General features: G+C 39.6%; 1 protein-coding gene across 4 annotated transcripts in view; it reads left to right on the plus strand.

The window, feature by feature from the left end:
* The window catches only part of LOC126375450 (homeodomain-interacting protein kinase 2), a 117,201-nt gene that overhangs the window by 4,553 nt on the left and 85,144 nt on the right, over positions 1–27,504 (plus strand). For all 4 annotated transcript variants that reach the window (XM_050022373.1, XM_050022372.1, XM_050022374.1 and 1 more), the window contains exon 2: positions 1,479–1,667. In XM_050022373.1, coding sequence (XP_049878330.1) covers positions 1,482–1,667 — 186 coding nt within the window. In that variant the 5' untranslated portion in view covers positions 1,479–1,481. The remainder of the gene's footprint in view (positions 1–1,478; positions 1,668–27,504) is intronic.

Consider the following 27,504-nt stretch of genomic DNA (forward strand, 5'->3'; position numbering starts at 1 on the left):
CTCGCCTACATTGTACGATCGCCTATTCAGTATTGTCTTCAGACAAGAGCGTTGTATAACTTGAACCGCTTTTATATACGCTCTGAATATTTATGTCACAAATGCGTGATCGATCACTTTTCACAGAATATATATAACAAACATTTTGCATGGCAGTCATGTTAAAGTTTTCTTGAGTTTCGCGTGTCGCGGCGATATTTTTGTCTTGAAAAATATGAATACTATAATATCATAATTGGGGAAACCCTGATTGATGAATCAATCTTATAATTATCTACGTTTCATGTTCCGTTGTCACGTTTTATCACTTTTATCGTTACGAACTTAAACAAAAATATCGTTTATGAAAGTCAAACATTATACATTAACTACATAATATATTCTTTGGTATTTACCGCGCGAATGTTTGCAATAATACAATATAATATAGTACAATACCCAATACAACCGGCTAAACAAAAGTGCTCATTTAAATAGACGGGAAGTCTTATAAGCGCGCGCCTAAGATTTTATTATTATAAGCGGATTTTACGTTCCGTCGCGGCTTGGGTTTGTCTGCCAGCAAGGTTCAGATTTCTTGTAAGTCTAGCCTGTTTTGTACAGCTCATATTTCTACAGCCTTCCTGAGAGGGCCAAATATCCAGTGTAGTACCTCGGTAACAATTCTATTGTTAGAAGTCAGGTAAACAAGTAATTTGATATCGATCTTGGACGCCAAAACAAGTGGCTTGGCTCCACAGTTCCACTGTAATCAACGATATAAACACGTGAAAGGTTCCTAATGTTCTTGTTATGGTTTCCAATATACCATCGAAATGGGTTCTCTATTCAACAATGTTGTAGTAATATTATTGTTAGTTTAGAGGGGTAACTTAGGTGGTTGTACGTTCCGTGCCGTCTTTCTTTACGGTCCGCATTCACGGAACGGAGACACCGTAATAGCAGCTCTTAGCAAATGAAAACTCGATTTTTATGATGCTTTCTGCGAAATTACGTCGCAGTGGAAGCCAAAAAATATTAAAATTAGGCGGCTTTGCGTCATTAATTTAGGCACGCGTTCTCTTCCATTTCTTCACGATCCGTCAAGGGTTCCCTCAAAACAAATTGGTGGGGCTGGTTTTGCGTCGTAGCATGTCTTAGAAGTCATCAATTTCTGTATCTTTACGAATGATTTTTCAAACCTATTATTTTGATGTCTCCTTGGACTACATTAATTTTCACACCCTGTGTAATATTTTCTACCACTACTGTAAAAACTTTTTACTTATGTATAACGTTTTACATTTCGTAAGTGACCATCCGTTACAAAAAAGAACATCTGCGGTATTCAGTTAAGTTTATCAAAAAGATCGAAAATAAAACAAATAATCGTGAAACCGTGTGGTTTCCGTTTGTAACTAAGAATCACTTATTATAGCGTAGATACGTCCATGTCGCAATGTGCATATTGATGAACGCGACGTCTGTTTGTCTGGCAGGGAATGCATGTCATGTACCCGGAGCCGCCGGCGCAATATCGCAGTAGTCAGCCCCAGAGCCATCCAGAGTACCAGCCGCCCTCGCCGGCGCGCCACCAACCAGCTAAGAAGCGCCGTGTGCTGAGTCCTAGCGCTCCGCCACACCACCACAACACTCCGCAACACCTCAACGACAACACAGGCTTCAAGGTAAGCACGGAACTTCTTTAATTAAAGATTGAAGCCTTGGTGTTAGTGTTAGGCGATAGTGGAAGCGTTTAGAGGCTGGAAACAAATTCGAAAACCCTATTAAGACTCTTCAAATAACTCTTTTTAATCATGTGTATCTTTGGGTCTTTATGTATTCCTGGAAAATGTGAACATAAAACAATATTATACCCATGTAAGGGTGTACGCAATCACATTAAACTAAACTATAAAATAAATACGTACCATTTAAGGCCGGTTTGGAAAGCGCGTGGGAGGGAACTTGACGGCGCGGTAGTAGCAAATGGAAACCAAACGATTTTCCAATATCACTAACATTATTTTGGTACATTTACGCAAACCTCTAAGCCTTTTCAATAACTTTCATCTGAATATGGCCTAGAATTTGTAAAATAGTCTGCTTAAAACATACCAGCCTAATGACATCCTATACTCAACACTCCACTACCAAGAATACATGGCCTTACTTGAAACCTGTGGTGGCAAACATATTACTGAAACCTCACACCACTTGAGGGTTTACACTTTCATCGCGTGGCATGCTTTCAGGAGTGCGTGTGAGTGTGTGTGCTCGCCTACATTCAAATACCTAGCTCAATATAATTTGTATCATGTGGGTGTGTTGATAACGTCGAACGAGTGTGGGAACAGATTCGAAACAACATTTAGAATACAAAATGTCAATTTGTTACTTCAAATTACTGTGTTACTGCAAATTGCTGGAGGGTGTGTTTATAGCTTTGGAGAGAACAGAATTCAATTACCCCTACCTAAATAAGCCATTGTTGCTGCAGTTTTCAATTTTCCTTCTCTGCTGTTCGCTACCGGAATGGCCATTTCTCATATGTCATCAAGATAATGAAAGGTTGATTCTTTGCTTTCTTTCTCTGTAGAAAGGTGAGAACTAAACTGCAACCGTGTAAGGAAAGAAAAATGAGATTGTTTAGTTGTTCAGATTTCACGGAAATTTCTTTTGTGAGTGTCAAAACTACAAGGAATTATATCGGGTATTTTTATCCATTCTGGCAGGATGTTTGCAAGATATAATATGATTGATAAATTATAGCTTTTACTGTACAACTTTCACAACAGATGATTAACAGGACTCTTATCGCCCGGTTATCGGTTACCTCATCCGCGCAGAATTAATTTACCCATTCGCATAAAATGACGTCATCATCATCACCAGTCCATTAACGTCCCCACTGCTGGGGCACGGGCCTTCCCTATGGATGGATAGGGAGATCGGGCCTTAAACCACCACGCGGGCCCAGTGCGGATTGGTGGTTATTAACGACTGCTAATGCAGCCGGGACCAACGACTTAACGTGCCTTCCGAAGCACGGAGAAGCTCGAGATAAAAACTTTTTTTTTTTACTGTGGTCACCCATCCTATGACCGGCCTTTGCGAAAGTTGCTGTACTTCAACAATCGCAGATTGAGCGCGTTAACCGCTCTGCGCCACCGAGCTCCTCAAAAAAATAAAATAAAAATAATTCTTGACGTCTTGAAAAAAAAGTTTTCATCTCGAGCTCCTCCATGCTTCGGAAGGCACGTTAAGCCGTTGGTCCCGGCTGCATTAGCAGTCGTTAATAACCATCAATCCGCACTGGGCCCGCGTGATGGTTTAAGGCCCGATCTCCCTATCCATCCATAGGGAAGGCCCGTGCCCCAGCAGTGGGGACGTTAATGGGCTGATGATGATGATTATTTTTAATGTTTTTTTATAATGTACCTAATTATTTTTGAGGATCTGATTGGGTCTTTTTAAGTGTTGAAGGAAATGTAGTCTACGAGTTACGACATTCCTATTTGTGGAACAATCTTATCAGACGGTAGGTAGGTACTAGACGAATGACAAGAAGCTTGTCTTAGCTTCACTTGTCATAACACATTAGGGTCGCTTTCAGGCTGGCAAGAAGCGACATTCAAGGCACTGATGAATATTTAACTACATCAACACCGTCGCTTCGAATAAGGAGCGGTTTTACGCCTAACGAAGCGTACATTTCCACTTATATTAGTATTAAGATGTACTCGACGACTCAACAAATACAACTGTTAACGAATTACATCTTAAAATTTTTCAGTTCAACCGAAACTTGATTTCTTAATAACCTCCCAAGGGACTCCGAGAAATCTCATTTGCATTTTTTCGACACACACCTGTATGCAATAAAGTAACTGCGATTTCAGCCATAATTTAATTAAAAACCTCTCAACATCCTGTCGATTTCCCAACAGCTCAAAATATCCACCGATTGAGCTCACTCAAAACAAACAATGATGTTGACGTTAAAAACGTATGTTTGTCTTGAAATGTTATACGGGGTGCCACCGATATGCATTCGACCTTCGTTATCGAGAGGGCTCCTCATACAAAATAAGTTGATCCAGATATTTATTGTAGAACGAATAAAGTGTACAAAAAGTGTTTGGTCAGCTGCTAAGAAAAAGTTCCGTCACGCTGTGGTCAGGCCGCAACAAAAACTCGTCGTTGCACAACCGAGATCAATTTCGTATCGCTCCTGTCACTTGTGACGCTTGGATTGGATACCCAACGTGCATTTCCAATCGAATATAAGTATTGTCAAAGCGATAAAACAAACGGTGCCGGTTTAAAAACATCCTTTCCCAGGTTACAGCGCGCACAATGCAGCAGAGCATCTGTCACGAGATGGTCTCGTTACCGTTATCCAACATCTGGGGCACTTTTGAAAGTATCGCCGTGTGGCGCCTTGCTTTACGACGCAACCGAAATTGAATTGCAGTCCTTTATTGTGAATTTTTTTATTGCCTGTATCGGCTTACATTGCTACCGGCTGTACTCAACCAGACTAATTGGAGTGGAATCGCCGGTCGGATTTTGCCTATCGCGGTAATGAGTTCGCTCTTTCGAAAGTCCTTAAGTTAGTGACGCAAAGAATGTCGTCAGGGCGGGAGAAAGTCAGAAAATGCCACGAGATTACTTTATTACTCAGACAAGAGGTTGCAACACGAATTTGCGAAAAAAACCGAAGTGCAAAATACCGTTTGCCTGCCAATGCGTATGTACCGTTCTCAATTTGGCAGCTATCTTGTTAGTCGGTCGAGGTGTCTTCCAAAGTCGAGTTCGTCAGCTAAAAGCATAACTAGCAAAGAGTGCTCTTAAAACAATTAAATTGCGTTATGACAGTTAGATACGTGTTATTCTTACATTTAATGTAACTAAAAAAAAACCTATAAATTAAAATTGCAAAAGCATCGACGTATATTTTTTTCTCTTTGTCCTGTCTATGTATAGAATGGATTCCCAACTTTAAAAAAAGTTGTCAATTTGTAACCTGCGAACCTTTCAGTCGCCTCCCAGCCGCAGAGTAGTTCGCGCAGAATAATGTATGTTTGCGCAAGCGGCTCGCATGCGGCCGCCGCGCCGCGTGATTCGATAACGTGACCCGCACGGGAATACGTTACAGCCTCGCACACGCGTCACACACCACACTGGACCAATGCTATTGTGTACTCTTTTATTCAGACCTAGCTGTTACCCGCGACTTTCGTTTAAAACCCTACTATTAAGTGATTAAAACTATAGATGTTTCATACAAACTTTGCCACCTTTTTTTACCCCCCTAGGGATTGAATTAAGCAAAATCCTATCTTAGTAAGCACATTCGTCCTAAAATGAATGCAAAATTTGAGACTTAGCATTTGTAGTTTCTGAGATTTCGTGATGAGTGAGTCAGTGAGTCTTTCGTTTTTATATTATATAGATACCTCACCTTGGACACATTATTATCTTCACTGAGATCAAATTTATGTTCTCACTTACATCAACCTGATGGGTAGATAGCCATTCTACCTTAACTCCTTAAGTTTGCAGCAGATCGGATATACAACGTGTGGGTTCATTTCGACCAGAGATTGATATTTGACGTTTGTTTGGAATAGCTGCCATCAATCAGTAGAGCTGAAAGTAACCATATCTAACAGCGTGTAGAAAAAAATAATTATTTAGTTAATCCAATACTAATATTTGGTTGGTTTAGTCAATCCAATACACCTCCAAAGATTCAAGTTGACATTTCTAAGGTAACTAGATTATTTTGGAACTTGGAACCAAACTGTGGTAGCTTTTCCTTTTACATAACTAACCCAGGTACACACGGCATCGATAAAAACGGTATAATATTAGTAATTAATTAAATGTTGTTTCCCACGTGACCATACTGCGCAGTTACCGACGTCATCGTGCCTGCCTTTTTCTAACCCATATTCATCTAGTTAATTTGTAATTACCTCTTTTACAAAACGGTGGTAGAGAAAGCACAAAATTTAAAAATGTTTATTTTCACTTATCGATTGATGTGGGTTGTGAAAACATCTTACTGAAGATATTTTACTCCTTCGGAATATTCCATGTTATAACATAACATGGCATCACGCCTGTATCCCCAAAGGGGTAGGCAGAGGTAGGTATATAGTGTATCCTACCCACTCATCGCCAGTTATGTTTAAGTACCATCATATTATGCTCCTTAGCAGAAGAGCTCGGTGGCGCAGCGGTAAAACGCGCTCGGTCTGCGATTTTTGAAGTTAAGCAACTTTCGCAAAGGCCGGTCATAGGATGGGTGATCACAAAAAAAAAAAGTTTTCATCTCGAGATCCTCCGTGCTTCGGAAGGCACGTTAAGCCGTTGGTCCCGGCTGCATTAGCAGTCGTTAATAACCATCAATCCGCACTGGGCCCGCGTGATGGTTTAAGGCCCGATCTCCCTATCCATCCATAGGGAAGGCCCGTGCCCCAGCAGTGGGGACGTTAATGGGCTGATGATGATGATGACCGTCATATGGGGCGTGCCTATTGCCGGGCACAAGTTCTGAAAACCACGTTAATTCACGTTATGTCAATTATCAGAGACGCAAACTTTATTCAAACTCATAAAGTCGAATTCAGTGGATTCGAACCGAACCCAGGCCATGACACTACGATGGAAGGCACGCGTTCTCCGAACAGCGCTACCAGGGCTATTCTACTTTATGTTTCAGAAAGAACCGATACAAGAACAAGAGAGTTAATAGCATACAACGCTTATATTTTGTCTGTCGCATCGCATTGTGAGAACCAAGTGAAAAATATACGAGAATAGTACTCGTATGAGAACTGTAGAAGTACGGATGATGCAACAATGTTGCAACTCGGCCCAATCTAAAGTTTACTAGTCAGAAGTAGGTACAAAGAACAATAAAGTACGGAGGAAAAAGTAGTTACTCTTCGACGTTATAAACTTGAGACTTCCGGGGAACGTTATAAAATGGAAAAAGTATTAGATGATCATCTTCCTAGTATTATCCCGCTTTCATAGGGTCCACTTACCTAACCTGCTCTATACGAGTACCTATGTGAAGAAAATATTAATAATATATTTTTGTAACATATTTACATCTAAAATTGATTTTACGTCGCAAAGTTCCGATGGCCATCGCAATACCCTTGTATGATGGAAATCTGTTATTGTCATTTGAATGCCTTTTTATGACACAAATCGGTTACAGCTGAATCGATCGAGTTATTACCGAATGATAATGTCAATCCCACCCAGCGTGTACCGAGCCGATGAATCCAGCGAGAGTCCGCCGGATATTGATGTATCACGCCTTTATTTATATATACATATGTACAAGTTTTACATAAGTGGTTGTATATGTATATGAGTTACTTCGAAGTAGCCTTTACAGAGTCCCGTAACTAATGTGGGTAACATTTAGAGAAATGTATAGAGCCTGCATGCGCTAAGTACCCACGCCCCACCGAGCTTTCTGTTAGATTAATGCATTTAGTAAAAAAATATTGTTATAAAGTCACAACTCTATAAAACGTGTTTAGGGAACTACCTATAACATGTGAGTGACACATTTTTGGTGGCGAAATAGCTAATGTTGTGTAGCAGCAAGTGCTAATTTATGTAACTTTGCTAGACAGTTTTCAAACTACAAGGTTTCATCGAAATAAACAAGTCAAATCGAATTTTAAATAATTGTCATGAAGATAAAATTCGTGAATAACAAGTTAATAACAAGAGGCAGTGTTATGTGAGTGTGTGTTCTAGGTGGTTATAATTTGGGTGTAATTTGGCATGTATGGTATAGTGACGCAAGTATGTTTGTTTACGCTGCGGAGTGGCTACGTGCAGTTGCGAGCGTGTACGACGTTGCCAAGTCGTGCTTGTGCCAAATTTGGCCTCGTGGTGATAGCTGCTGGGCCCGCATTGACATGCCCACTTTTTGCCAGCGGGACCCGCATCGAATCTCGTTGTGGGCCTCCTCCAGACACGGCGGGAACCGGGCGATTAAGACGTGTTTTCATACCACAGAGTACTTTGATGTCATACTAATCGGCCAGGCACCCCTACGTATGTAAACATGTAATGAACATTTTATAAAGCAATTAAATTACTATGCTACGAAAACACGCGTAGACCGCGAGGTTTCCGCCTTTTCTAAACGAGACTAACGTGGCCATTTACTTATAAATGCGTAAAGCCAACCTACAATTGAATCCACCAAACTGTTAATTTTTAACTTTGCGAAAAGTTAAAGACAGCTGCAATCGGAATCAGAACGAGCAATTAAATGGTCGCATTAAAATATTTGCGGTTGTAAGTGGACAGTTGCTCTGGTTTTTATTTGGAACTTCTGAATCTCGACCAACTCGTTATGAAACTGCCCGAGTTAAACGTTCGACGCGCTAAACCGATTCCAAATATCAGAACCATTACTCTGCTATCCAGTGAGTTTGACATTCAACTTCGAATCAAGTTTGAAAGTGTTTTATTTCCAGCGATGTTGCCACTCTGCACATTTCTTCTTCCTCAAATCGTGCCGGTTCGGATCGTTGCACCAAAAAATAACCGCTCAATTTTCCAAGACATCAAAAAACCTCGAAGAACAGTGACTCCCGGATGTCGTACCGAGTCTGACATTCGCAACAGTCAAGTTTCCTGCTTTTTCAATGGAGAGCCAAGGTGCTTCTTGTTTGCTTGTTGTTAAGTTGAGGTTATAAAAACAGAGCAACGCTTGTTCCTTCTAACGATATTTTATGTCAAACTACGCGGTGGGGCTTTGTCGGTGTATGTGTGTTATGTAGTCAGGTAGGTAACTCGACCGACTGCAGCTGGTAACCATGTCATGTGAGCGAGTTTCCATAAACGAACACACATTTTTTTGTTTATTTTACAAAGAAACTGAGTGTCAGATTCGTGCACAGAGTATTAAAACAAACTTTGTTTGCACAAGCGATAATATTTGCAGGACGTGCTCCGCCTTGACATGATTCAAGAATCCGGCTCGAAGGATCGCGATGTTTTTGTTCACAATTTAACATCAAGTTTGTGCAATGAAGATTTCGTGTGATGGGCGAATTGGCACCGGGCGGAGCATACGGGTCGGTAACCCCTGAGCCGCCATTACGTAACCGCGCTGTTGCCACACCGGCATGGCAGCGGCGACAACATTGCCAAAGTCGAGCTCCTCGCGAATCATTCGCGCCTCTCTTATCAAACGTCGACCATCACACTCCTATTCGTCTCCCTAATCTAACTGGTTTATCAATAAATTGCTTTCGTACATAATTTAACTTTGATAGATATTAGCGGTTCGACCGTTTTCATTTGGCACAGTCGTTGTGAAACTTTCCGTGGGGCCGGCCAAAACTGTACGAAACCAGCTCGCCTGTCATACCTATTAGTCAATGTCACAAACTTTCACCTCTGTGCATTATAGGACATTATTTGACTGGGCCACAAAACGCTGACTTTCTTTGTGTATAATGTGACCCGATCTATAGCTATGCAGTCGAATATTGTTAGCGATTCGTTAGTTTAATGCGGATACGTGGCACGTTATTATAGTTGTAATTACTGTGTGCATGTAAGTGGTCTTTCTCAAGATACGACACCGAGCCGGGTCGGTTTCCATCGATGTCAATCGATACACGACTTGCCCTAAAGTATGTCGCAGCGAGTGGAGCGGAGACCTCGTGCGTGGCTCCACCTCGCGTTACCACTACATACTTGCTCTCGTTACTGGTTATTAACAGACACGATTGCTATCGCTTAATTAACCTAACAGATCTAAGTGCTGCACAGGGAAAATTAGATTTGCTACATTATTTGCGAGTGGTATGTCATTGCGCTCGAATCGCGACCACAAAGACTTGATCACAAAAAGATCTGATAACAATAAACATAATTATAATCAAGAATTCTCAGGTCTACATCATTAGCCTTAACTATCAAATAGCCGTCATTATAATCTCATCAGCTCAGTTCACACGAAAGAAACCTAAATAACTGCTAGCTACTGTAGCGGTCGTATGGAAAAATATTTATCTTTCGGTCGTTCGTTTGATTGGATGGTATCTCTTGACAACACTCGGTAGTGATCAGACGTCATCAATCAGTTAGATAATTCGATACTGCACAATATTCGTGGAACAAATCACGGACCGAATTTACTGGAAGAGTCCAAGGTACACAGAAACTCGCCTTAGAAACTGATTTTCGCTTCTAACAGCGAACCAGAACTGGTAATTTAAACCTCCGCTCGTACAAAGTTGGAGAGTAGTAATTTACCGAAGCCAAGTAACGTTTCTCTCGTGGGTAGCAACAAAGACAATGACTATGAGTGGCGTCGCCCACGTACGCCGCTTATGGTGCCAGGTCTGTGGAGCCTCTAATGATTTCTGATCTGACTCAACACTACCTTGCAGCTACGATAAAGCTGGTCATCACATTTTCCAAGCATACTGACACAAATCTCTTGCTTGTTTACTAAAGCGTCACGCTGACGTTGACTTATTATACGTGGTATTATTTATAATCGTCTAAATTATCTACACAATTTAATAATTTTGTCTACGAACAATTTTCTATGTAGGTCGATAAAATGTCAACTGCGGCCACCGACTATCGTATCCCACTCGCGCATGAAAATTTGTGATGATCCACTCATTATTTTTCTATCGTCGCATCTGAAAAACGATCGTTTAATTCTCTCTTTCGTCTGTTGCGAAAAGGTAAAAAAAGTTGCGAAAAGATTTGTCGCTGTATGTAGCCTCGAAGCTACTGGTTTTATTTTATTGCTTGTTAATCGAGCCCGACTATAATTTACGGTCAAAACAACTTCCCAAGATTAACTTGCACGTGATATATATGATTGGAATAGATTGAGGCCGAATAACTTGGACGTTGTGCGCTAGGTTGATGTTTAGGCGATTACTCATTCGCATCGAGGTACTGGGCAGAACATGTGTTCCTCACAGCTCGGCTGATACCGCATTCCAGGATGTTTCGATTTGCCGGTGAACAGCGTGAGATAATATGTAAACATCCTCCTCGTCGTACTTGTTGTACAAACATGTTATATCAGCACGGAACTCGGATCAAGAATACTATACAATACATTGAATATCATGATTGATATTCGTGTTAGCAGCAGCGACTAAATAGCCAATTATACGTTAATTACGTTGTACTAGAATATGTACTATTACGGTACGCTGTCGAGCAGTTGTGTGCGTTCGTACTAACACAGAAAATTGGTCTCATTTTGACTTTATGACTTTAAATAAGACTGAGGTCTGATGGTTTAGTCTCGGCCGGTTGGAGTAGACATTCGTTAACAAGCTCCTTCCTATAAATCATTCTTGTTCTGAGAAATTGACCATGCGTTCAGTTGATGTAAACCGTTATGTAGGGACATGTTAATTTAGAGATGTCAGGGAACAGACCCAATTTTATAGGTATTTAGTATTAGAAGAAAGTGCAGTTCCATTGAATTTGTAGACAGAAGCTACCACATTTGTGAATTCATAAATTAATCTTTGTAATTTGAATTTAAACGGTCTCTTCAGCTCTACGTTTACTGGAAAGTTATACACCGCCGTCGTTGTTACCCTTAAACCCTGATTTATTAATATACCCTGAAAGAATAGAAAATATGTAGGTACTTGATAGGACACTCATCTCGCTTCATCAAACTCCCGATGGACGTTTGGAAAAGGCTTCCGAGCCATCTACGTATACTAACTTAACATACAGCATCAGTAGCCGGCGAAACTCTCTAGGTATCAATACATCAACATTATGTCTAATTTGACTTATCATCATAGTGAAAAGGATAAACTAATTGTCCATCCTTATTACCCAAGTAGCTATAACTTCGCACATAACTGATGTTTTTCAACCAACAAACACAAATAGGCAACTAACGTCTACCACAATAGTATTGGCAGAAAATAAGCTAGCATTAGGTAAATGCAATAAGGTCGATGCACTGGCAATTGCATCATTATTCACCCGCGACACTCCGTGATTAGAATGTGTAGGGTGGAAAAACTAAACGCGCTGGGCGATAGTCCGTAGTCTTGAATAGATTAAAAGCCACTCAAAAGACGCTCCTGCAGTTTTTCTGATATTCTTGACGTATAACAACCGTTACTGACAGTTTAAATAAGAAAATTAAAGTCAACACACCCAAGATAGAGCTAATTATAACTTAAACAAAATAAGGTTGTTAAACTGTTTGTTATAATATAATAATAAATGTGAGATATAGAATAAAAAGGGATATTTTTCTTCACTCCTTTTTCTCCTTTAAATTGCACCTTGGCACACGGACCCCAATAATTATAGACCATTGTAAATTCATACCATAAACAACCAAATCCCCATTCATTACCCTTCCATAGTATTCTCTCTTACTTTCTGTGAATCTTACGTTCCGTTCTACTCACTTTCCTACATAAACAAAAAAAATACACGAAAAGCCATAATACCACATTTTTGAAATTACAAAATAAGGGGCAAGTTATAAAAAAAGTGTGTGGTTCTTAGTTTTGACGTTGTGCCCAAGCTACAAATTGCCATTTTAATTAATATAGACGCAGACTTATTAATAGCGACTTTATAGTCAATGACCAGTGTTTACGCAATTTAAACAAATAAATGCTTTATTATTTTGTGTAGTCATTTTCAGAAACTCGTAGGCCGTCAGAATTTTCCGTATAAATAAGGTAAAAGGACGTTTATGTACGCACTTTGTCTTACAATGTAATAAACAACAGGAATTATATAACAATGACTTCATTACACAAAGATTTTCATAACAGGAAAGTTACCAAATTGCTTTATATTATTATTCTTTGACGAAATATGTCTAAGATACAATATTTGTATACAATATATAGCTCGTAAATAGTGTATACAGATATATAGATAGATCATCTAGTACAAGTGAGATACAGGCTTATGTTACATACCGTATTCCATAAACATATTTACAGTGCATGTCTGTGTTGACATCTATCGTGTCTACAGAGTTATAGCGGCGATATAGCGTTGTATAAAGTACATTGGTAGAGTACATAGTGTATCGCATTGTATCGAAGTATGTCGCGCGTCACATCTCTATGGAACCGTTTGCCGTTCATTTGTATGCTGCGGGTAGGCTGGCCCATGTTATCTATTGTGTAAATGTGGACCGTAATGTCAATAATGTGTACTTTGCGCTTTAAACGCAGGGATGGTACAGTTAGAGAAAGTTAATGGAACTATGACCAGTTAATAGCGACTGTTCGCAAAAATAACCATGGAGAAATCGGTAATCGTTTGTGATGATTACCATAAATTGTTAAGGTTTCGAATTTTGATCTTTACTACATTACTAATGGTAATAATATCTTTAAATAATTACCGACTTCGACTTGACGTTTGAGAGGAAATTAATTTTGCATTTTAATCTGTACAACCTTAAGTCTATTTACGTAGTATTTGCAAAATAATCGCGTACTCGGCTTCAGTGTAAGTGGTCTGAATTAGAGTAGATGTATTACAAGCCAATTCTAGCGTCCTCCGCGGATGACGCGCGTCGAGTGCGCGGGCGCATTGATGGAGTGCATTGCTCCCTAGAATGTTTGCCTACTTGTCCGCCCGCAGATAACAATTGCACACTACACGATTGTTTCGCCTGCGACAAGTATCTGCCTTGAGGAATTGGTTTTTTTAAGGTATGTGTCAGTGATATATTGAAATAAAGGTTTAATATAAAATTTTGCGCTCGCCGCAGACTTCACGATTTTTCGTGACGACGAAAAGAGGTAACCTCGCACGAGACATTCGGAAGGTCTTATGTACCATGTATCTTGAATATCGTACGGTTAATTATAATAATATTAAATTCGATGCAATTTATGTTAACAGGGCACAAATCCTAGAAACCTCGTGATATCAATTATCTATGATCCAAACATGAATTCAAACACATAAAGTGATTCAGAACCCTAGCCGGGTACCGAACCCGTAACACTAGGATATAAGTCAGCTCTATCAGTAGTTGGCGGGGAGTTTCTGTACACCTCTGCCTACTCCTTCGGGATACAGGCGTCATGCTATGTTAATAGTTATAATGTTAATAGTAATAGTAAAATAGTTTATATTACTTTTTCATCATGACGTTTTTCGAGGAATACATACTTCACCAAGCTTCTTCACTGCACAAATGCGCATCGTTCAGTATTAAACAAAGGTCCTTATTATCCCCGACAGGGTTATAACGTAAGTTTATGTGTGTGTAAGTTATTATTACATCATTTTATCAATGGACATCGCGCAAAGGCTTTATTGATAATTAATTCGTGATATATAATATACCCCTTGCACAAATCGCTGAATTCTATCACGTAGGCACGCGTACGGCGATCATCAAAACAGAATAGGCCTTTCAAAATGTTTGTCGTTAAACAATAGTTAATTCTCTTATATTAGACGCACCTTCACCTAAATAATGAAACAAAACAATACTCCATGCGCTATTGTCTTCTATCGCCCGCGGCTGGATCTGCGTGAATTTTTGTGCGACTCCAAAATGTACTGTGGAGATCCGACTAAGTTAAGAGACCTTCAAGCTGAGTTAAAGACCGTTTAGGTTTGCGCTCGCGTACGTGGTCAAGGCGAGTTGTATCCGACAAACAATTGCAATATATTCGCTCTGATAAAAAAAAAGTTGTATTCTAATAAGATAGCTTGCTTATCACATATCATCCTAGCAGAACACAGTCGTTACTTTGGCGGCTCAATAATAACCCCGGGTTGGTCATCCACCTCACAACCCACACGATAGAAGAAGAAGAGATAGTTTTACTACTTACGCCTTTTAACCATATTCTTTTTTCTACTTAGAGTAGCGACTTGAACTGCGATTTGCGACGTTACCCCATTGTCCTTGCTAAAAATCGTACAGTAACTTGTGCATCTTAACATACCATACTTGGTTAGAATCTGGAGGCCTTAGGCTACTCAGAAATTAGAAATCAGAATCATTTATTCAACGTAATTATCATAGATTTTGTTGAAGGTCAATTTAATTTTTTTGAATCTACGTCATTTCGCAAGGTGTTATATGCTGAGGTAAAAAAAAATGACAAGAAACTGCAACAGTAACAAATCTATTAAATCAATGTAGGTATACATTACAAGTGATTTAATAACTAGAGAATAATCATTAATCTTATAATAAGCTTTTTTACATAAAGTAAGTTTCTTTAAGCTTTATGAAATTTATTTTTTGACTAATTCAAAATACTGTCTGGTATTTTACTGTAAAATCGTATGCTTTACCTACTGTTCTGGTTTATTTCGGTTCGTAATCGGTGAAATCTTCGCGTGTTTGACCACAGTAAAGTCGCCTGATCGGATTTTTCATCCAAACTACATCAGTATGCAAAGGACGCATGGCGACCCTTACCATTGCTCTGACGTCGTAGTAGACTAGAAGCTTCGACGGTAAAGAAGAAATAAATCTTTAAAAAATGAAGAGAATTTAAGATTAATGCACTATATGTTTAACTGATTGATTGAGGGGAGGCCTGTGCCCAGCAGTGTGGGCTACATATTATAGTATATGTTTGCAGTTGATGCTAGCGTAGCAACCTATAATAAGCCTTTCAAATCAGCATGATGAAATGACATTGGTCAACTTTTATTAGTAAATACTCGAGATGATAACGGTTATTTTTGTCTCACACGAAGCGTAGATCAAATGTTCCATGTAGGTAAATTATATTATGTGCATATTGTGCGAAAACCAGTAGTAATGTTTGTGGTTGCTCCTATTTTCCGAGGTCATCGTCCATAGCCCACTACGACGGGTACGTATGTACTCAAACGAATTATTTCTTAGGCCACATTGTATTGCCACAACACTCGCATAAAAAAAAATTTCGTAATTTTAGTTAATTGGGCATAGAAGTCGAGGCAGACCGCGTAAATGATGGTGTGACGATCTCAATGCTTATCGGAAGGATTGACTTCTTAATAGGTAATAATATACACCTCCAATATTTTTCTATCGTGTGGTTTGTCAGGTGGATTAACAATAACCATCAACCCTGGTGTCAGGTAGTGGTGGTGGTAGGTGGTGGTAGTTAGTACATGAGCCATATCAGGGTCCTTTGGCGGCTTAATAGTAACCACTCCAATAATTTGATTCTGCTAAAACCGAAAGTTGTTACCTATTTCTTCTTATGCTTCCTCCTGGTGACACTTGACCAACTTCAAGTCGACCTTTCTGTGTTTTTGTCCATCCTAATATCGGCTGATGATATAGCTAAATGTTTTGTCCTCTACAATAGGCCGCTTAGCCTTCCCTAGTTTCTGCCATGTCATATAAGGGGCTATCGTTCTTGGTTCAACAAAGCATTATCACACCCATTGTCCGCACAAGTAAACGGCCGTTCAGACAATGATTAACCACACACTGTTCATAAGAACCTAGGAGCTGGAAAGAGACAATGCTTTGACATTTCTCATTCATTTGGAAGTGTCCAATGTCTATTGAGGACTTGGTGAGTTTTTTGTTCAATCGATGGCTTAGAATACTGCATACTGGCATATTTGTCGAGGTATATGTTATATAATTATAGGACACGTTATAATCATCATGTCTCATATAATTTGTCAAAGTTGCCTTAGGTTGCCTTTTAGGACGCCGACGGGGACGCGGTTGTGTGCAATTGAGTTCCCGTATCCCCGCCACACGGCGGCAAAGAGGAACACCGTTGGGTTTTAGTGGGTATACCGGGTGGCGACACCCGGGGAGTCCCACATAACCACGTCGTCCCCCGGGGCGGCGTGGTATGCGTAACGCATTTCCCAACGTCAAAAAAAAAAAAAGGTTGCCTTTCCCACTGCTGCTACGTCCCACTGCTGGGCACAGGCCTCCTCTCAATCAACCGGAGAGTGTATGGAGCATACTCCACCACGCTGCTCCACTGCGGGTTGGTGGAGGTGTTTTTACGGCTAATAGCCGGGACCAACGGCTTAACGTGCCCTCCGAAGCACGGAATCAACTTACTTTTCCGGACAATCAGGTGATTCAAGCTTGAAAAGTTAGGTTCCACAGTTAGGGTTAAAGTTAGTGTTTATAAAATTTACATACTGAGAGACCGCATATTATTTCCTGATCGATCACAAGACACTCTGTCCACTCCGATAGGCATTACGGGTGCGATATTATATACGGTAACAAAAAACGTGTAATCAGTATCAAGAATGAAAAACGCTTTCACTTTCTCGTTGCTTAAACTGTCCTGACGCCTATTCGCGAGTTGCAATTTACTTTTTAATTAAAGTGTTTTCTCTTGTTCCAGGTAAACAAACCTCTCAATTTCCACGGCACAATACTAGCGGGAATGGAATCGAGGTCGGTAAACAAAAACACAAATCGGAAACTTACTATAACTGCTCTTGGGGAAATTGAACTCGATTGGTCGTCTAATGAAGTAATGTTGCCTACCTTCCTTCCTCCTGTTAGGTCACATAATTTGTCTCATAGTATAAAGAGTCAGGCGGACCTGTACAGCACGTAACGCGGCTTTAGCTGTAAATTTACACAAAAACACACCTTTAAAATTCAAAAGGATGTTACATAACACAAACAGCCTATATACCTACGCCCTACTGCTGGGCACAGGCCTCCCCTCAATCAACCGGAGGAGGTATAGGGTATACACCACCACGCTGCTCCACTGTGGGAACCATCACCACCACACACTGTGTCACCTGATTGTCGAAAAAAGTAAGATGATCCCATGCTTTTTGGCACGTTAAGCCGTTGGTCCCGGCAAACACCTCCACCATAATGTTAATCATCGAAAATGTTGATCTAAGAATGGATGTAGCCGAAACCAGAACAGACGCACGTGCTAAAAGTGTATATTCTTATTTTAAATTAGTCCCCGTATTATTTTAACATGATCTCGTTTACCTTATTTGATTCGAATGACCAATAAATTCGAGGCCGCCCAGATATTGGAAAGTTGATATAAATAATGGAATATTCCAAAAAGATACCTTCCGCAAAGTTATTATATTTATTTGATTCTGATATCTTAATTTATTTTGACTTTGATATTATAAGTTATTTTCAAAGGAATATATTTATTTAATTAAAGTCAATAGTCGTTAATCCAAGTTGAAAGCCTTTGGGTATTCTCTGGCAAACGTGATGACTATGATCCGGAGCAGCTCACAATGAAGCAGCGAAATGGAGTATGCTCCATACTTCCTTCCATTGACAAAGCGAGGCCTGTGGCCATAAGTGGGATGTACCTATATAATCGCGTTTGTACACAGTTGCCTCGACCATTATAGACGGCGATACGGCTTACCACTATGTACTTCTAACTACCCCAATTGGAATATAGTTGTGAGCTTATGTTTGTGCCATGTATATTTAGCGTGGTGTTCAGGGATATTTATAAAGAATATTACCACACCGAGATTGAAACCACGTGCCTGCGGCCATTTTTAGACACAAGATCCTTTTACCGCTTCGTATCTTAGTCCGTCATCTGATCTCTATCGTTTATTCTACATACGTTTACTATAACTGTAACCCGGTCGCTTCCTGTCTATAAACTTGGTTAAAAAGAAATCTACTTCATTACACATAAAAAACATATGACATGCGTAAATTAATTCTAATAATTACTATATGCGATCTCTGTATCTAATGTCATTTTCCCTCATTAGAAAATGTCTTACATCAATCACAATGTAAATGTGCGCATTTGAATTAAAAGTGTAAATCTGCGCATGTAGACGTGTGATTATAACGTGCGAGCATTATTATTTATTAGTATTAATTTTACGTGTTTATAGATCAAAGTAAAATGAACTCTGGGACAAAATATAAATTATACTTTGTCCCCGAGTTCATTTTACTTCGTAGGTACAATAGGATTCCCCGCTTTGAAGGTCGTTGACACTGTAGACTGTAGGTAAGCCTGAACTCAATATAATACAAAAATACTTATAAAACATGTCAAATCTAAAATAAAACATGTCGCTCTAACACATGTTACTTTAGTTAAATAGTAGGTTGACTTCCAATTTCAAATTGGCTTAATGTTAGGAAAACTTCCTCCTCCTAATAATAATTTAACATTATGAAGAAATCTTCACTGTGGCATGAATATAAGTAGGTAATGCCTTTAAGTTTTTAAATATTCTTCATCAAGAGAAGCCGTGCTTGAAGCAGTGGACATCAAAGTTTGAAGCTTTCAGGCATTGACATTGAACATTTTCTGTGTAGGTATTTAGATAACAAGTTCGTATATGATTATATTTGTTGTGCTTCTTTTTACACGTGGCACGTATATTTGATTAAAATGACAAGTCACATAAATTATCATAATTTGTATGATTGATTGCTATCAATCATAAAGAAATGTCGCTTTGGCGCAAAATAACACGTAATTTTCCAGCGATAACAAGAGTCAATACGGCTGTAATCATAGAACTCCCAAAAGGCTGACAGTTATATTGAAATTACGTAGGTACATATCCTTCAGCAAATATGAATATGATGTTCATACAGTGACTACTGTAAAAAGGTACAAAGTCTTGTGATTTATTAATTGCAAGTCATTCTTTTAGTCTAAATATAATTAAAACTTAGAACTAATATAATTAAAACTTGGGAGGTTAATATTACACATGCATACATACGCTAATATTACATATGCATAGTCACGTCTATTTCCCGTTGGGGTAGGCAGACACCACGCAATTCCACATATTACGATCATGACACAAAACTCTCATTAAAGTCTTCATGCGTGCTCGCCGGTTTGGAGTACTATTAAACTGTCCGGATTAAAACTGCTTATTGAGTTTGTCTAGTTCCTGAATAAAAAAGGATATCGGAAAGCTGGTTGCTAGACTTCAGAGCTCTCTACCGTGCCCTGTGTAGAAATGAAATTGACCGGAGTGAACCGTCTTGAGGACAAGTACATAATGTAGTAAAGTCTCTATGTAATATGTTGGCTGTATGTAGCTATTGCTCGGCTGAAACTACGCAGTATGTTTGAATACTCTCCCCGCCCCGCCCACGACCACGCGCCGGCACCGGTCGAGACGCGCCGCTACAGTTTTCTTGTTTTTCTCAAACTCTTCCAATTAAGCGATTGTTTACTCTCATTTCGCAGACTTCTTTTCCTTAATTAGTCATTGTAAGCAGACCGGATTCGAAATACACGTGCTACTATTTCCAAGAAGATACTCAACATAAATTATCGATGACAATAAGCAAATAAAATACGTTCAGCAGTTACGCAGTTGGATTCCAATTGCCTGTTTCTACGGCTACACGCGAAAAAACCGTTCCAACAACATGTTTCGTCGTGATCCTTTCAGTGAAATTCGCGTTTATACCCGCGCGGGGCGAGGCGTGACGTCAGCCCCCGCATCCCGAGGGGTGGCTGAGACCCCTAAAAATAGACGCCGAGCCCGGGAGCCGCTCAATGAAGCCCCTCCGTGGGGGTTATGCCAGAATGAAGAAGAGCCATTATATCTTTTCACCGGCTACTGTACTGCGTCGTTGATATGTCTCTGCCTGAAAACAAAACAGCCTGTTTCATGCAGATTTCATGTTGTTTACAAAGAAATGAATAAATGAAGCACCACAAGATTTTTCCAGAAAAACACTGCGCACGTTTTCCGCAACGTTCGCGCAAATTGAATCGCTTGGGAAACCAATCAAAGTTGCTAATTGCTGATTAAGACTGCTTAATACTAAAGGAAAATGACATTATTTTTGTTTTGAACGTTTTCGAACGACATTTTTTATATTGTAGATCATACATGACGTTATAGTGTACTTGGTGTTAAGGTGAAGTGCGTGTGCAGGACGCCTAGGTCAATAGAAACGGTGCCTGTCTGAATGAGCGCCCCTCGCGTCGGAAGGGTGGATAGGGGTGGCAAATGCACGTCGTAGCGAAACCGATCCTTGCTTTGTAAGCTTACAACGATCGGGAAGCCGAGATTGCTCCGCCTTGCTTTATACTTTAACAATCTTTCACAAAGTTGTTTTACTTTCAAATTCCCTCGTTATCATGAAGTTAGTCATTTGACACTGTACTGTAGGCGTAGTTTAATTGGTTTAAACTTATAACAGGAACGTGAAACGAATATAGAAGAAAGAAAGAAAGAAAGAAACATTTATTACTTCCGGACACCACAGACACAGACAGACAGGTACATTACATTTAACACAGGACAGAAACCACACGGAAATCAATAAGTACACATAATATCAAAATTGTTCGTCGCAAAATTAATAACGAAGTTTGTTACTCAAAAAACTTTTAGTCCGGTTAATGAGACCTTTTTAGTATTCAATTCTCTTAGGCAGCGGAGGTAAGAAGCCAATTTCATACTAATGTTTTTGCCTCCGAAGGCGTATTAAGGTTATGTTGGAAGAAAACAGGGTATCAAAACAACATGTTTACCTCGCCCGCGCCGTCTTTTGAATTCCATTTTTGTACAGTTGACCTGATTATGGGAAAATAGTTATTTATGGCTTTGCATAAAGCTGCAATCTAATTTCTCATAAAAATTAATAATGTAAGTCCTTTATCAGTTTCACGTGTGTTATCATTTCGATAAAGATAAGTATTACCATAACGTGCCACGCCCAAAACATGTTATAAACAGAATTTTACGCGCAAGTCTTTTCAAAAGAAAACTGCATAACATAGCCATGTAGACATGGTATTAATAAGTAAATGAATGTATAGTTTAACCTTCAAAACTTCTTGCATCAAAAATTCGTAGACTAATTATGTTGATTATTTATTTGGCAATTTTAAAAACGGGTGGGTGGACAGTATGGGGCTTTTTTTTTGATGTTGTTTAAGGCATGATATTTGCAGAACTTTATTTTAAACACCCACGAGTTCTTTTTCACGTTGGCGTCATAGATAATTGATATCACGTATTTTCCAGGAGTTGTGTCCGGTTAATAGGCGACCCCTATTTCATGGAACTTAACATAGCTGGCGAGAAGTGGGTGTACAACCTACCTACTCTACACCACTGCCTACCTCTTCGGAAGACGGGCTATGTTGCTATGCTATGTTATAAGTACTTTTTTATTTGGAATTATTAGATTTTTTTATTAACTTATTTAATTGCAACGATTATAACTCATTGTGTAGCTAGAGCTGGCAAGGCATTGAATTTAAGGTGAAACGCTGGCCTCGCTCAGATGAGTATTGGGTAAGACTTCGGCTTCCGTTTCCATTGCCCGCATACTAATGCTGGGTCCACGTACATATCATTCTCATCATAATGTGCTACGGGCGCGGTCATGCGCACTCTCTACACGACTACGAAATGACAGGACGATATGCTATCATACAATGTGGATCCAACTTAACATTACGGCAACCCGTCCAACAATCGACATGTACAATACTCAATTCATACACCGAAAGGTAACCCGAGTAGGCAGAAGGAAATTTTATTGCCGCGCCGCTATCGACCGCTTCCGACCGTAATTATGCGAAACTGCGATACAATAGGTACCGCCACTTTATCAAGAGCTCAAACTGAAATTTTGAATTATCAGCCTTAACTTCCTATCGTTCTTTCGGTTTTGTGGTTTTCCACAACTTCCCCAAAGCTTTGTTACCAACCGACTTATTATTTTTCACAGAATTTAATAAAACTACTTATATCGTGTGGGTTGTCCGTTGGATTTCCAACCAGCAACACTGGGGTCCTGTTTGACATGCTCATGTAATAACTACGCACTTAAATCAGTAAGTAGTAATCGGGACCATCGGCTTAACGTGCCTTCCTAAGCACGGATCATCTTACTTAAACTAGGGATCACAAAGTGATGTTTTGTAATTATGTCCTCACCGGGATTCGAACTCGCGACCACGAGAACCTCTCTCTCTCTCTCTCTCTCTCTCCTTGGCATTTATTATTCCCATCTGATGGACCACGAGGACGTTAACTTAATACTATACATTTTACAAAATAGACATAAAATATGAAAACACTTGCATGTCTTTCCATATCGGCGTATTCAATATAAACAAATTGGTCTTATCTCGGTATCGTTGCGATACGGTTGAATAATACACTGCGTCGATAGCATTATCTTCAAGCAAGGGTTCAGAGCTTACTATGTTGGTTGTGCACCACAAACGTGATTTCCATCTATATCGATGAAGTTACTTAAAGAAAATTCAAAAATCTTTCTACATTCTCGAAATTTCTCAAGACAAACATAGATCTCAGGACATGATAATAAGCTCATCTAATTTACCTGGTAGTTTCACCAACGCGAGCGCATATTACGCGCTTAAATTAGACGCGAAATCTGCTAATAATCATAATTGAGCGGCAGAACAAATTCCATCTATCTACCTAATCTTGGTGGTTTCGTAAAGTAATGTTGAGAGTAAATTAAATATGCCTAAACATAAGGCACGTGTAGTGGCTTTGTGTGTGCGCTGAATGGGCCGGTATCGAGGGGGCGCGAGGGTGGGAGAGGAGCGGGGCCCGACCTTGGCCGTGACTCCCGGCTCCCCCTTGCCCAGCCACCAGCCACGCACCACCACAATTGATTTTCAGTTCGCCAGGGATGACTTGTATCTTTAAAATCTGCGTAGTTGCCTTTTCAAGATGGCTTTGTTGTAGGAATACATCACACAGTAAGTTATTATATGTATAGGGTTAGATCAGGTAGGTGTATTTTTGTTATTTTCCATCCTGTATACGTGGCTTTCTCTTTGTTTACAGTGTTGGATATAAATAACACATTGTTTGTCAAGCGTAATTTTAAGGATTTCTTAATATTTGTTTTCAAACCATTTCCTGGGGGGTAGATAAGGTGAACTAGAATCGGAGGAGGGAAGGGGTGTTGGTAGATAACAGAAGAAGTACATTCTAATAAGACTCTCCAATTTAAACATTGAACTTTTAAATTTTGAATGACGTTATTAATTCTTTTGTTTCACATCTTTCACAATACTTTTTTGAATTTGTGAAGGCATTCGTCCTATAAGCATCTTTGTCATCGCATTCAAGATGTACGTCAGTAGGTATGCAACCTCGTCCGCCATATTCAGTCCAAGTTGAGCAAGCTCGATGCATAATTCTTGTAATTTGGGACACTGCGCAGCTTCGGTACTCTGCGTCATTCTTCAGATATATTTATTTTTGAATCGGATCTCCTAAACAAAATACCGTCTCACCAAAATATAAGTATTTACGTCCAACAGGCATTGCACTACGCTCGTTCATTGAGGGTTGATAAAGAAACATCCAGATGGCGATGTGTAATATGCTCACCCCTCCGGGGATATAGGCATAATTTATGTTGTATTAAACCAATTTGTAAAGCTTTGTTTCTTTAAAATTACAATCACAAGAATTGGTAATGGAAAATAATGTGGGATCCACACTATAGTTTCTTTCTTTACTGTACCTGTTTAGAAATGTATTATTATTTGATTTAGGTGCTGAGATGTTGAAGGGCAATATGTTTCTTTATTAGATTGCCCAGTAAGTAACATTATTTCACGTTGTGAATTCACTAGTCTGAATACGTGCATCATTTTTCACCCGCTACACCGCGAATGTTGTATTTATCATTCTGTACTCGAGTTTGTTAACCATAATTGATGATTCTTGCTATTTAACGTTATTTTCTGCAGTTAAACATGGGCAAATCAATTTAGAATTAAATCTATAAAATTGTATAGCGTTACACTTACATTCAAACCCTCTATTATTCGGTGATAATGGTTGTAAACATGGTTATACAAACTTATTATATCACGTTTTTAGTTCCCGGCGCGCATACTGCCCAGTAAAAGAAACACTGTCAGAAAGGGAATGTTATTCTCGAATTAGATTCACGCTCCGGTTCCTCATGAATGAGGGAATCATGGCTCCACGACTCACTACCCACTCCATCATGAATTATTTAAACGTTACATTTCAAAACTCTCTTCAGTACTTAATGTCAATAAAAACCTAATGCGCAATAAATACGATATTCCTTAAGAGCCTAACGTTTCTTGACCCACATGCTGTACAATTGTGCGTTTTAAATTGTTAATGTTGAAATAAAATTACATTAAAGGCCAGTTAGGAAACACGTTATTGAGCTTACTATAAATAAAATATATTAAATTTGTAATTTGCCACGTGGATCGCGGCGCGCGTTTCTTCTCGCGTATTTATTTTTAACGAGTTGCAGTGGGGAGATATGAGCGAAATATGTGTAACATAAATTGTGTTTTTGTCGGTTATATTCCGTGTTATTTCGTACCCAAACTGCCGGCGGTCCGACACGCGAGATGGCTGTTTAAACCGAAATAGAGTGAGCCACATCTTTGTTGGAGGCCGAGAATAAGATGTGAAAATACTAATAATAGCCAACGGCCTGACCTGCGTGCGCGGCGTGAGATATTAGGAATATCTAGTAAACACCTTGTTTTGAACACCTCCCAAGGACACCTCAATCAATCTGTGAAGTACTAGAATGGAACATGGCAAAAATATTTACGAAGTGTTCACTGTTATAATGTTACTAATAGAAACGTTACACTTGAGCTAAACGAAGTTACAAAAAGGGCCGTTTTTGCTAATTTAATACCCTAGACTAGACTGACACTTAAAAAAACCTACACATTTACAATTAATTTATATGTTTCGCATAGGCCAGGCGTGTTCCCTCAGTGGACGTGACGGCTTCACGCTTCGCCTCGCCCCCCGGCCTTACACGCCTTGTCTGCTTGCTCGGGGCAAAAGAAACGAAAGCATAACATTACCACGGCGCATAGCATTTGCGTCGTCAGCTGTTAGACATATGTTTGCCCTTTCATTATATAGTATACTTTACTGACATTCATTTATGTTACTCGATTAATAAAATGGTGAATTATTTCGTAGATAATTTGTCATTTGTGTATCCCAGTCTTTATTAGAAAGTCGAATATAAAGGCTAGGCTAAAAAGTAGCGGTTCTTTAATAGCTCTCTGCATTAGGTACGAGTACTTTAAAAATAAACTATCTAATCACATTAAATGATAGTAGTAATATTTGTATCTACTTTGGTGATACAATAATATATGTTTTTGAAGTTATTTGTCATATGGTCGTGAACTGAGCAACTTGTCTGAACTTTCGTCGTAAACGTTTGTTTTCTCCCCATATTCCGACATTGTCGTTAAATTCCATGCTGTGTACAATATCTCAGCGTCGGAAGTTAGTTTTATTACTGCCATTAGACAGACAGGAAATTGGAGTTCCTCTGTATCTAGAAATCGCACGTGGGCGTTACCCACGTATCTCCCGCTAATGAGCAATTCCACACGAATGGTACAACACTCGTTCTCACGAAATATGATATTGTGTTGCTACAATTTTATTTAAATGCCTACGCTGTTCATAATACCCTTAAGAGCAGTCTTGGCACTGAAACGCGTTTAGAAAGGCTGTACACTCGTCTAGAAGGCAAACTAGAACATTTTGGATATTACCGTACAATTTCTGGGCCATCGCAGTATTGCCGTGTGGTTTAAAAACCTCGTTTGATTTATATGAAGCGACTACAGGCCGCTTGAAGGCGGTACCTTCGATCTGTTATTGTAAATTAAAGCCAATATTTGTCATGATATGCGCGAGTCTATAAACAATACAGTCGTACTTACGTTTATTTATTACTTGCACAGCTGCGTTCAGTTATATTCAGCGGCGGCGAGGATGTCGCCGTAACTCATCGATACCAGGGATGTTGTTACAACACTCCAAGTAATACATTCACGGCTGAGTAATGGCTCTCTATAACAAGCATTTGTTACTGGCATTTTGCAAAAATATATTATTGTTGCAAGTATTTCCGCGGCGAACCTCGAGCGTTATTACAAATATGAAAATGTCACGTATTAAGTAAATTAGGATCAGTTATATTCTGTTGCGTCGGCTCTCGAAATAATATTCAAATGACTGTGGCGCGTGACATGTTTTCCTACGAGCATATTTGTGTCTGGCAATTTTTCTTTTTTCCTTGTTATAAAAAAAGTGTTAATTTATAAGAGCAGTAATATCCCTTAGTGGTTTCTTCATCGGCCGGATACAAATGTTGGCTATTATCACTGTTTTATCGCAGCCTTGCTCCGCCGGCCCGAGTTGGAACCGGTTGCATCGAGGCTGCCAGCCACCACTCTTAGACGGCCCGCCATCACCAGCACAACGCAGAAAGTGGCAATGTGAACGCAGAGTTCAGAGTATAGTGGTTATGTTTAATATCTCAAGACACGTCGGTCCAGTCGGCGCACACGCACTTGCGTGAAGGTGCGTGAACGCGCGGGCGCGGGCGACAGAGAACAAGATTCGTTGGTTTTTAAAATTTAACGAACACTTTTCAGTGTGTGGAACGGTTCGCCCTGACAGGTTCCAAGGAATTTTGAAGGGGAC

This window comes from Pectinophora gossypiella, chromosome 19 (genome assembly GCF_024362695.1).
Source record: "Pectinophora gossypiella chromosome 19, ilPecGoss1.1, whole genome shotgun sequence".
In the NCBI taxonomy this organism is placed as follows: domain Eukaryota; kingdom Metazoa; phylum Arthropoda; class Insecta; order Lepidoptera; family Gelechiidae; genus Pectinophora; species Pectinophora gossypiella.